Consider the following 12,706-nt stretch of genomic DNA (forward strand, 5'->3'; position numbering starts at 1 on the left):
TGACTGATGATTGATTGGACTGTTGTGCGCACGCACGTCATTCACGGTGCACGTGTGTTCGGTTGAGTACAGTAAGCGTGAGGCTAGACGACGACGGTCGTTGTTTGTTGTTATGGGCGTACACGCGTTTCGTTGGTCTGTGTCCCCCGGTGTGAAATGGCAGGTGTGTCGGTGATGTGATCCGATCCGGCGGCTCTGAGTAACTGTCAATATCGGCGCGGTACACCGGCGTCATGGCAACGTGTCGGTGTTCACACCAGTCGCACTGTGGCACCGTCGGCGCCGCGAACGGTGACGAAAGGCTGACCTTTGATCGGTCGAGTGTCGTGTCTGGGCAGAACGTGTGGAATGAGCAAAACTGTTGGGGACGGAAACAATGGTGGAGGAGGGGAACGGAAAGTAATAAAACAAACAAAATGGAGAAGCAATCACCGGAAAACGAAGCAGGGAAAAACGGAGAGGCGCTGTCTATAGCAACGGAACGTTCCCGTGCATTGCAGCCGCACTGAAAGGCGTTTACGGCGCGGCTGCAGGTGTCGGCCGTGGTGACGGCTGAATTGCATTGCCTTCCCGGATGAAACGTTCGCCGACATGGCTCGGAGGAGGAATCTATGAGAATGCGTTGCCCTTGCCTGCCGTTTCGTGTGCCCTCCTGTTGTGTACGCTGTTGTTGTCCGGTGTAGCGAAGGGTGTGTATGTAGGGGTGTGTGTGTGTTTAGTGGGGAATTGGAAGGTCGATAGCTGCCGTCACGGTCAAGATAACGCAGTCAAAGGTGTCGCGAAAAAGTGTGTTAGCCGTGGTTGGTTGGTTCGTGTGTTTTAAAGAGAATGGACGAGAGAGAGAAAGTAGGTGGAGAGTGCGTTGCGTGTTGCCTAACTGCGTCCGCGAATATGGCAGTAGTTGGTGGTGGGCGTGCCCTTGCATGTGGCCCGGAAGGCGTGTCCGTTTCGCGGTAGTGGCACCGCTGCTGGCATATTCGGGAGATGGGAGGGGCGCGAAAGGAGAAAGGAGACGCGGAGGCTTTTAAAGACGGGGAGGGCGCGTGTGGGTGGCTCGCGCTGCGCTCGGCGGTTGTGTTTGTGCAACAAATGTGTTGCCGGGAGGGGACCGTTGTTGTGGTGCGGTTGTAGCCTCAGACGCGGCCGGCAGTGAACGTGAGACGACGGATGCGGGCCGGGGCGGCGCATGTCGCCGGTGCCATGCCTTTTAAGAGCCGCGTGGTCGGGGGTGTGCGCACCGTGTGTCGTGTTGCGAGACAGCATCATTTGTGCTGCGTGGCGTGGCGTGGCGTGGGGGCGAGGAGAGCGAGCCGCGCGGTGTGCTTGTGCGCCGGAGAATGGCACACTGCGCCTGCCCGTTGAGGAGGCCGATGGCCGTGGTGTGGTGGAAATGGAGCGCGTCGGACGTGCACCAATGAGAAAGAGAAACAAAGCGGCGACAACGAACGAAAGGGGGAGGGAGGCCATTGTGTCACATGCGGCGGTGGGAGGAAAAAAAAAAAAACAAACAAACAAGAAACGAAGACGTAAGAAAGAGGAGAAACAACAAAGAGAATGAGTCGTGCGTTCGCGAGGGGGGTGCGCGTGTAACTCCGGTACGCGCAGTGCCGGAGCCCAACGGCTGTGTCGTCGACGCCAGTGCTTGTCGGCCGAATGGGTGCGGGAATAGAGGCAGCGTCGGCACGGAGAAGCAAGCAAGAAGGAAGGACGCACGCGCGCTGCGGCGTTTGGCGCGGTTTGCGGCTGGCGCCTTTGGTGGCAACGGCCGGGACAAGCAGCGGTGTATGGTGGTGTGCGGGGCGGACAGGGGCGGCGGCGGTGGTGGACTGGGAGGAGGCGAGGCGGCGCCGACGGTGGCGTGTGGTACGGCGAAAACGGGACGGACGGACGGCGGATGTTGGAGAGGCGCCGCGCACGCAGACACATGGAAGGAAGGAAGGAACGAACGCAAGGGAACAAATGGAGGGGGCGAATGTGGAGATGCGGGCAGGCGGTGGTGTTTGTGGGCATGTGGTGGGGAGAAGGGCGGGGGCGGGAGGACAGAGGCGAGGCGACTGCGTGCTTGCTCGCTCGCTCGCGTGTCTTTTGTTTTTGTGTTTGTTTTTCCATCGTTTGGTCGCCTTGGAGCCTGTCGGTCCCGTCCGTGTGTGGCCACGCTTCGGGTGCGTGTATGTTTGTACGTTTCGTTTGTTCGTCTTCTGCAGCAGAGGCGGTGCGCGGCAGTGGGAACGCCTGCCTGGCGGCTGGGACGGCCAGCAAATGCGGTTGGATGGGCGGCCACAGCACCGCACCTGTGCCCAAGGAGGCGACGCTGGCGGCGGGGCCCCCTCGGATGCGGCCGGCTGGGGGCTGTGTGCGCTGCCGCTGCCGCTGCCGCCGCCGCCGCCGCCGCCGCCGCCGCCGCCGCCGCCGCCGCCGCCGCCGGTGCTGGTGCTGGTGCTGGTGCAGCAGCAACAACGACGAACAACGAGTAAGCAAGAAGAGGACGAAGCGGATGGCTGGTGGGTGAGTGCATTTATTTAGGCGGTCGACAAGGCAGTGCGTGATGTGGCGTTGTGACGGGGGTTTGCTCACGTGGCCTCGTTTGTGTTGATGCGCAGGAAGATGAGATGCGGGCAGACGCAGACGCGTACAGAGAGACGAGCCCGGTCTGCAGCAGGATGTGTGGCGCGGCGCGCCGAGTGCAGAGCAGCGCGCGCCGCCTGGGCCGGGCTGGGCCCGCCCGGCGGCGGGCCGCGCTGTTGTCGCGGACGTGAGCGCCCCCTGGCGGGTGGTCGGAGGCGGCGCGGTGGACGTGTGTCCGGTTGGCCAGTGCACATTGCGAGTGGCTGGCTGGCGGTCGGCGGCGAGACGGGAGAGGAGGTATGTGTCGCGGGCGCCTTTGCTGCGCTGCGTCGTTGCGTGCCTGGGCGTGCGCCTGTCGACTGTGTGTGACTGTGTTGGGCGTTGTGCCACGTACGTGTGTGCTCGGCCGAAGGCGTCGGAAGAAAAAGAGAGAGAGAGACGGGCGGGAAAGTGGGTCGGTGTGCGTGCGTCGCCCGTGATGCGATGATGTCGCGTCATGTCATGTCATGTCTTTGCGAAACGGCTGCCGAGAGGTGTGTGGTGGCGAGCGGGAATGTGCGTTTGGTGGTTGCCGGCCGGCCGGCAGTTGTTGGTGGTTCCTCCTGTGTGGTTGTTTGTGCTGCTTTGATGGCAACGTGGAAGGACGCCGGTTTTTCCGTGCCTTGCGTGTGGTTGTGTCGACGGTGACTGGTTGGGGGTGTGCGCCGATGCACGTGCCATGTTGTTATGTTTGGGTCGTGAGTGTGTTTTTGGCTGTGTTGTTGTGTACGGGAAGGGGGAGAGAGGAGGAGGCGGCGGCGGCGGCGGCGGCGGCGGCGGCGGGGGTGATAGTGCGTGCAGTAGTGCCGTTGCGACGGGCGTCGGGTGGAGCCGTGCGTAGTGGCGGAAAGGTGTAGGTTGCGGGAAGCGAGCCCGTCGCGTGTCGTCGTCGACGACGGGGTCGCGTGCGCTGTGAATCGAGAGTGGCGGGAAAGGGGCAGCGTGCCGCTGTGTCGTGGTCGTTAGCAGAGGCCTGTGTGCCTGTCCGTTTGTTTTCTGTCGGACGCTTGGTGCGAGGTGTTTGTTTTGTTTTGTTGCCGCCGCCGCGGTTGTTTTTGTTTGTCGGCTGTGCTGTGTCGGTGGGTCGGCGAGCTGTTTTGCGGTGCGTGAATGTGTTGGTGCAAAAGTGGCGGCGGCGTCATGGCTGCGACCGCGACGAGCCGCGGGCGCGCCATTGATGATGTTGAACACAGAGCGGCTGTGTGCAATGGGAGGCCTTGTGTACGGGTAGCGGTGTTGTCGTACGTGCATCCGGCCCGGTGCGGAAAGCGCCGTTGCGGTTGCGGGTTGCCTCTGGTCGCGACGTGTGGTGCTCGGCTTTGTGGGTTTTTTTGGTGCCCCTTTGGCCGGTGGGTGGTGTTTGTTGTTTTGTGTGTGTGTGTGTGTGTGTGTGTGTGTGGTCGGTCTCTTTGGCGCTCGGTATATATCTGCCTCCTGCTCGGTCTTGTTGTCGACGTCGTCTGTAGTTTTTTGCGGCTTGCCGACGACCGACCGACCGAACTACTACCTACCTGTGACAGCTACGTGTGGCGCCCGAAGGTGAACGTAACGTGACCTCGGCGCCCTTAGCCTAACCTAAGATGTCCGGCCGTAAGGTAGGTGCGGCCACCTGACGCCTCACGTCCGAACGCTTAACCTAACTTTGACGCCTAACCTAACTTTAACCCTTAACCTAACCCACGTCCACCTAACGTAACCTAACCTAACCCAAGCGACGCCAACCCTAACCTAAGGTGTTGTACACTGCGAATGTCGAAGGCATGTTATAGTCTTAGGTGGAGAGCACTACACGCAACAAGCGGCTACACGGGTAGCAGGGGTTGTGTGGCGTGGGCTGGGCGGTTTTGTTAGGTTAGATGGCCTTGGGCAAGTACAGAAAGGGGGCAACAGCAGCCTCAACGGGTGCGGGGACCAAGCAGCAATCGGTATCGTTTGTTAATTGTCAACTGTCGAAGCTGCGTTGGTACAGTACCGGAACCGCAAGCGCTGACAGAGAAAGCACCGAAGCTCTGCAATCGTGATAAGGTACAGAAAGCTGGCTGACGCCAGGGATAAATTCTGCCGAAATTGTCACAAAGGTACAGACGGTGTTTTAGAAAGGCTCGATTGCATGCAACCGGTGGTGGTGTGTTCGTCGCTGTTTGAGTAGTAGTTTTGATCCTGTAGTGAAGTAGAGGTGGATGGTTCCTGTGAAATATTGTGGGTGGAGGTTACACCCAACAACCGAGCTAGGTTTAATAATAATTGGCTCCTTTGACCGACCTCCCGACGCAGCAGCATTAGTGGCAGAACAACGGAGAGACGGATTTTGGAAACACATTTCACATACATTTTCCTCAGCATGTTAGGGTCTTAGGTGGAGATTTCAATTTACCCGATATAGACTGGGACACTCAGATGATGTTCAGGACGGGTGGTAGGGGGACAGAGAGCATCGAGTGACATTATACTGAGTGCACTGTCCGAAAATCACCTCGAGCAAAATGAACAGAGAACCGACTCGTGGAGATAACATCGTGGACCTACGGATGACAAACAGACCCGAACGTGTTTCGACTCTGTATGTGCAGAACAGGGACGCAGTGATCATAAGGCCGTTGCAGGGAGGACGGTGTATCTATCTGTTTTGGCTAGCAAGAGTAATAGAAGGCAGATTTGCAGACGACCCGACAGATGAAAAGGCAAATGCCTGTTCCGACACTGACAATGTTGAGTGTTCATGGAGAAAGTGCAAGGCAATGGTAAAAATGCGTTTTTAGACAGGTACGTGCCGAGTGTCGAACTGTGAGGGATGGGAAAAAAAACCCACCGTGGTATACTACAACAACAACGTTAGGAAACTGTTGCGAAAGCAAAGAGAGCTTCACCCAAAGTTTAAACGCAGCCAAAACCTCCGAGACAAACAGAAGCTAAACGATGTCCAAAGTGTGAGCGTAAGGAGGGCTATGCGTGAAGCGTTCAGTGAATTCGAAAGTAGAACAAACCCTATGTACCGACGTTGACAGAAAATGCTAGGACGTTCCGGTCTTGCGTTGAATCAGTAAGTGGCTCGAAACAGCATATCCAGACACTCCGGCATGGTGATGGCATTGAAACAGAGGATGACACGCGTAAAGCTGTGAAATACCTAAACACCTGTTTCCAAAGCTGTTTCACAGAGGACGGACCGCACTGCAGTTCCGTCTCTAAATGCTCGCACGAACGAGAAACCGGCTGACATCGAAATAAGTGTCCAAGGAGGAATGGGAAAGTCCGCCGGACCCGACGGGATTACCAATTCGCGATTCCTACACAGGGTACGCGAAACAACCTGCCCCCCTTCTAACAGCCGTGTACCGCAAGTCTCTGGAGAGGAAGGGAGGGTTCCAAATGATTGGAAAAGAGCACAGGTAGTCCCAGTCGTCGAGCAGATGCGCAAAAACCATAGACCCATATCTCTGACGTCGATGTGTTGTAGAACATGTTGTTTGCTCGAGTATCATGTCGTTTGTGGAAACTCCAGAGTCTACTATGTAGGAATCCATGTTGGATTCCGGAAACAGCGATCGTGTGTGAGACCCCCAGCTCGCTTTATTTGCGCATGAGACCCAGAAAATATGAGATACAGGCTCCCAGGTGGATGCCATTGTCGTTGACGTCCGGAAGGCGTTCGATACAGCTCCGCACCGTCGCCTGATAAACGACGTAAGAGTCTACAGAATATCAGACCAACTGTGTGGCTGGATTGACGAGATGTTAGCAGACGGAACACAGCATGTTGTTATCAATGGAGAGACAGACGTCTACAGACGTTAAAGTAACCCCTGGCGTGCCACGGGGGAGTGTTATGGGACCATTGCTTTTCACAATTCATATCATATAAATGAGCTAGTAGATAGTGCCGGACGTTCCATGCGTCGTTTCGCGGATGATGTGCTGTATGTAGTATACAGAGAGGTTGCAGGACGATCGGCAGCGGATAGGCACCCGGTGCAGGGAGTGGCAACTGTCCCCTTAACATAGACAAATGTGATGTATTGCGAATATACAGAAAGAAGGATCGTTTATTGTATGATTGATTATATGATAGCGGGACAAACACTGGTAGCTGTGACGTCTGTAAAATATGTATCTGGGAGTATGCGTGCGGAATGATTTGGAAGTGGAATGATGATCAGATAAAAGTAATTGTTGGTAAGGCGGGTACCAGGTTGAGATGCACTGGGAGAATGCTTAGCAAAAATGTAGTCCATCAACAAAGGAGGTGGCTTACAAAAACACGCGTTCGACCGACCCATACGTGAGTGTTGCCCACCAGTGTGGGATGCGTAGCAGGTCGGGTTGACGGAGGAGATAGAGAAAGGTCCAACGTTTCGTCACAGGGTTATGTGGTAACCGTGATAGTTAAGTGGCAGACTCTGCAAGGGAGGCGCTCTCTGCATCGCGGTGTAGCTTGCTCGCCAGGTTTTCGAGAGGGTGCGTTTCCGGATGAGGTATCGAATATATTGCTTCCCCGTACGTATATACCTCCCGAGGAGATCCCGAATGTAGTAAAAGTAGAGAGATTCGAGCGCGCACGGAGGCTTTCAGACAGTCGTTGTTCCCGCGAACCATACGCGACTGGAACGGCAAAGGGAGGCAATGACGACAGTGGCACGTAACGTAAAAAGTGCCCTCCGCCACACACCGTTGGGTGGCTTGCGGCGTATAAATGTAGGAGGTCGGCTGTCGTGTGTGCTTGGAGGCAGATTCGGTGTGTCTGTAGTTGCGGACGGCGGTCAGCCCCCCTCGCGTAAGCGGCGAGGGGCGGCGGCGCTCGGTTGGCCGGTGCCGATGTTGCGCAGGCGGCGCCCGTTTTGTTTGCGGCGGGCAATTTTGTGAGAAAGGGGCGCGAATGTTGGCGGGCGAGGTGGCCCGACGGCTGCGGGCCGATCGGGAAACGGTGGGAGGGCGATGGGGCGGCGGAGGTGCGTTTGCACGGCCGGCATCGCCGCACGCCTCCGCTTGTGTGGCTGTGGCGGCGGCCGCGCTGGCCGGGCTGGCGCGGCGACGGTGTGGCACTTTTGCCGAAGGTTTGGCCATTGTGGCGGGTCGTCGGCTGGGGCTGTGGGGGCGGCATGTGGGCGGGGGCGGCGATTCTCGGCGGGCCGAGCCAGGCTGTAGCGCGCGGTAGCTGCAGTTTGGCCGTGGTTTGCGGCGCTGCCGTGGCGACTGGTTGGCGACTGTGGTGTGGCCGTGTGTAGCCCCATCCTCGGTGGTTTGAACGGCGCGGGTGGTTGCGGCGCAGGTTTGGGGCTGGTCCGCACAGGCTGTCGGACGTTGGGCGGTAGCAAGCGCGGGAGGCGCGGCGCGGCGGCGCGCAGAGTGGCGGCCGCTCTCTCGGCCGTCCGCGCCCGCCCGCGACACTGGCTGGGCCTGGCGGCGCGGCGGCTATTCTCTGCCGCCGTGCTTGCCGCCTGCCGCTCTCGCTCTCGCTCTCGTGTGTGTACGCGCGTCGTCGAAATAATGGCAGATCAGGCGGCTACGAACGAGACTGCTGCGGCACCCGCCGCCACCGGCACGACGAAGAAGGCCAAGTCTGCGGCGTCTGCGAAGAAGCCGCGCGCCAAGCCTGCGCACCCGCGCACCTCTGAGATGGTGACGGCCGCCATCAAGAGTCTGAAGGAGCGCGGCGGCTCGTCGCTGCAGGCGATCAAGAAGTACATTGCCGCGCACTACAAGCTGGACGCGGAGAAGCTGGCGCCCTTTATCAAGAAGTACCTCAAGTCGGCCGTCGTGGCTGGCGAGCTGGTGCAGACGAAGGGGAAGGGCGCGTCCGGCTCTTTCAAGCTTGCCGGCGCCGGCGGCGGGGCGGCCGAGGGCGGCAAGGCCCGTGCCGGCGGTGCGAAGAAGAAGCGCGCCGCTCCGGCCAGCAAGGAGAAGAAGGGCGCCCGTGCGGCCGGCGCAAAGAAGGCTGGTGGCGTGAAGGCGGCGACCGGTCGGAAGGCGGGCGCCGCCAAGAAGGCGTCTGCGGCGTCGGCGGCTCCCGCGGGTGCGAAGAAGGCGGCTGCGGCCAAGCCGGCCAAGGCCAAGTCGCCGTCGAAGGCGAAGAAGGCCGCGAAGGTTCCGACGAAGAAGCCGAAGGCGCCGCGCCCGAAGAAGGCGACGACGCCGTCTAAGGCGAAGGCTTCGCCCAAGAAGAAGAAGTGAAGTTAAAGTAAAGAAAGGAAAGGGGAAGGAAGGGAAGGGCTGGCGCTTGACCCCGTCGTCCCCCACCCCCCTCCCCCGCGTCGTCTAGTGGCGCGCGATGGCACGGCTGCGCGCGGCCCAAAACGGCCCTTCTCAGGGCCATCAGAGGACGTCGGGAAGGCGTTGATTGTCGTGCTTGGCGCGTTGTGTTGTCTTGTTTGGGTGGCCGTGCGTGCATGCGCCGGGGTGTGTGTGTGTGTGTGTGTGTGGGGTTGGTTGGTGTTTGTGTGGCGTTTCTGTATGACCCTTGTGGGTACTGTGTGCGTGCCGTGGTGGTTGGATTGTGGGGCCGGTGGCGGTAGGCGGCGGCGCGCGGTAGCGGAGCGGTTGTGGCCGTTTTGTTTTGTGTTTTGTATTTTGTGCGGCGGCCGACGGTTGGTTTCTCATGTTTCTGGAGACTCTGTTTGTTTGCTTGCTTTGCGGATGGCGCGTCTTGTTTGTTATGTGTGTGTCCTCTCTGTGTGAAAGGGGGACGGGGACGTTGAGACGTGGAAGTGGCCGGCGGGAATTGGGAAGGCGCGGTGGCGCCTCGGAGACGGCGGCGGCCAGCCACCCGTGGTGACGTCGTCCGGCTGTTTGTTTGTGTGTATTTGAAGGGGTGGGGTGGGATGACGTCGATTGTGATTGTTGGCGAGAGCGGCTGTGTACGGGAGGGAGGGTGGGGAATTGTGGTGGTTGTTTTAACGGGGCTAGAGAGAGAGGCTGGGCGGCAAGACCGACAAAAGTTTTGCTCGCGACGGAGAGATGTTAGTGGCCCTGAAAAGGGCCGTTTTTTTTGTGTTGCGCGCGTGCGGTGCCGTGCCGCGGCTAAGCGGTTTAGGCGCGCTCGCCGCGGATGCGGCGCGCGAGCTGGATGTCCTTGGGCATGATGGTGACGCGCTTGGCGTGGATTGCGCACAGGTTGGTGTCTTCGAAGAGGCCGACGAGGTAGGCCTCGCTGGCCTCCTGCAGGGCCATGACTGCGGAGCTCTGGAAGCGCAGGTCGGTCTTGAAGTCCTGGGCGATCTCGCGCACTAGGCGCTGGAACGGCAGCTTGCGGATGAGCAGCTCTGTGCTCTTCTGGTAGCGCCTGATTTCTCGCAGGGCGACGGTGCCCGGCCTGTAGCGGTGGGGCTTCTTGACGCCGCCGGTGGCGGGCGCGCTCTTCCTCGCCGCCTTGGTGGCGAGCTGTTTGCGCGGCGCCTTTCCGCCGGTGGACTTGCGGGCCGTTTGCTTTGTGCGGGCCATAGCGGTTAGCGGTGCGTGCGGTAGCGAAGCGTCCGGTGCTGCCTTGACAACGGGCCCGCGCGGGCCCGTGCTGCGCTTATATGCCCTCGGTGCGCGTGGTGGGGGGAGGGCGGGCCAGAGTCTATATAGGGGGGCGGCGCGCGCTCACGGCGCACCGTAGCTGACGAGCCGCCGCAGAAGCAGGTTGTGTCATAGTCACGCTCACGACAAGCGCGCACGCGCACCGCATATTCGACAAGTTTACCTTGTCTATCTAAGAAAGCTTATTGTCATGTCCGTTAGGGCGAGACAGGGATAGGTCAGTATTCCGGATAGCCGGAAATAGGGCAGTTAGATAGGGCATACGCGAACCAGGGCCCCGTTCGCGTCGGATCAGCCCGCGCTCGCAGAGGCAAAGACAAAGTAGTAGGGACAGATCAGTACACCCGCGAAGAGGAAATTATTCACTCGATCACACAGCACCTATACACGGCGCACACTGCGCGCCCTCCCCGGGCCGCCTTTGTTCACCAAGCATCTTCACTTCCGGTTCAGCCATGGACAAAGGAACAAAGACTGCGAAACCCAGAACACGTGCAAAAGTTGCAACAGCACCCAAAGGTCCAATCACGCAATCTTCACCTGCAGAAAAATCATATTCCGATGTAACGGCTACACCACGAGCCGAAACACCGAAATATGAAGCAACACTTACGCCAAACGGTACGAATATCGTCGTGACCGAAGTAAAGCCTCCCAAATCAGAGGAACTCGCAAAGCAAGAGAACAAAACCGAGCCTTACCACGGAAAAAGCATGTCTCTGACAGTGCAAAATCTTGCAGCAGAAGAAACCCAAAAATCCTTTTGCTATGCACTAAAAGCGTTAAACGTGGCACAGTACATAACCGACGTAGTGGTACATCGAAACAGGTCCGCCACTATACATAGCACACACCAAGATATTAAAAACAGAATCGATAAGTTCCTGTCTCACCACCGCCCAGAAGCCAGCTGTACTATCAGAGAGTACCGCACGCCAAACGGCCAAAAAGCCAACACTAAACCATGCATGTGCGTGGTAATTAAAAACATCGACTTCGATGTTACCACAGCGGAGATCGAAGAAGAACTCACCGCACTAGGGTACAATTTCGAACGCGCGGTTCGCATAAGATCACGAAACACATCGGAGCTCACACCCAACATCAGGGTACTGACCAGGGAGCAAAGTACTGTGGATAAACTCCTAACCGAGCACTTTAGAATCCATATGCGATCGTATAAAGTAGAACCGCCACACCTGCCTCCTCCACAGCCAGCTCACTGTGCTAAGTGTTTCAGCTACGAACACACAGCCGACAAATGCAACCAGTCGCCAAAGTGCGCCAGATGCGCTGGGGCGCATTTCGCAAGCGAATGCAACTCAAAAGAGGAAAGGGTTAAATGCGCGAACTGCGAAGGCGACCATCACCCTATGGACCTCAAATGCCCGAAAAGGCCAACAGCACCCACAACCCTAGAAACTACTCTAACAATAAAGTGCATGGACAAACCGGCACAAGAGGAGTCGCAAACATCCGCGAACGACCAGTACGTCAAAACAGACGACCTAATAAGGGCAATCACAACAGCAATGATCAACATCGTACCGGACAGGAAATCAAAGGTAGTGGAAGCAATGAAAGAGGTGTCTAAAACTTTCTTTGGCAGAAAGCTCGAAACAGTCCCAGTAGGAAACAAAATACACTTCCATCTGCAGCCCACGAAGACGACAACAGATTCCCGCCACAACAGACCAGTTAAAGAGGCGCCAAACACATCAACACAAAACAGAACGCTACCACCCGCAGTAAAGGAGGCCACGACCCCAGCCACTCGCAATAGTGAACCAACAACGCAAGAACATACAACACGCAGCTCAGACAGCCAACAAGCGTCACATTCCGTGCAAGAAGCGCCAACGCTCAAACCAAGGCCGTCACAATTGTAACCAGGACACACACTAGACAGAAGACACACTCAGGATGGAGGACACACACGAAGACGACATAAACATTGGCTTCGTCAACGCCAATGGCTTCAGGACGAAGCACCCAATGTTGGAAATGCTAGCCACCAAGGAGAAACTAGCCATTCTAGGGGTCCTTGAAACGAGGACTACGAACTACCCTCTACGCTTATTTGACTTCGTCACACACGAACTGAAAGCCATTCCTGTACCCAGAAGCACTCCGAAAGGCGGCGTGGCGGTTTTCCACAACAAGAAAACCCCAGCTATAAGGGTCGAATTACCGCCACAGTTCTCCCATGTCCAAGCAATCCACCTGCAGTTACAAACACGTGTAAGGAAATTCCTACACCTAATAACCATATATATCCCACCTGGCGACGAAATCCCAACTGAATTCCTTCTATACATCAGGAACTTAGGCGATTTTATAATAATGGGGGATTTCAACGCAAGGTCGGAAGCATTTGGAGACACCAACAACAACAGGAACGGAATAGCATTAACAACGCACCTAGAAGATATCGAAAACGGGGTAAGGCTGCCCTACAACAAACCAACATTTATCAACCACCGGGGAACTTCCATCCCGGACCACTTCATTTGCGCAAAATCTATATATACACACTTCAGCCCTCCATGGGCAGGGGACAGCACGGGGTCAGATCATCTGCCGCTAA

The 12,706-nt window shown here is 57.5% G+C and overlaps 1 protein-coding gene across 1 annotated transcript; it reads right to left on the reverse strand.

Annotated features, from left to right (window-relative positions):
• Nucleotides 1-3,069: 3,069 nt before the first annotated feature.
• LOC126220925 (uncharacterized) lies at nt 3,070-3,855 on the reverse strand. The gene has a single exon (XM_049942167.1). The coding sequence runs from the start codon at nt 3,853-3,855 to the stop codon at nt 3,070-3,072; it is 786 nt and encodes a 261-aa protein (XP_049798124.1).
• Between the last annotated feature and the right edge of the window lie 8,851 nt (nt 3,856-12,706).

This window comes from Schistocerca nitens, unplaced genomic scaffold, assembly GCF_023898315.1.
Source record: "Schistocerca nitens isolate TAMUIC-IGC-003100 unplaced genomic scaffold, iqSchNite1.1 HiC_scaffold_215, whole genome shotgun sequence".
Classification (NCBI taxonomy): Eukaryota; Metazoa; Arthropoda; class Insecta; order Orthoptera; family Acrididae; genus Schistocerca; species Schistocerca nitens.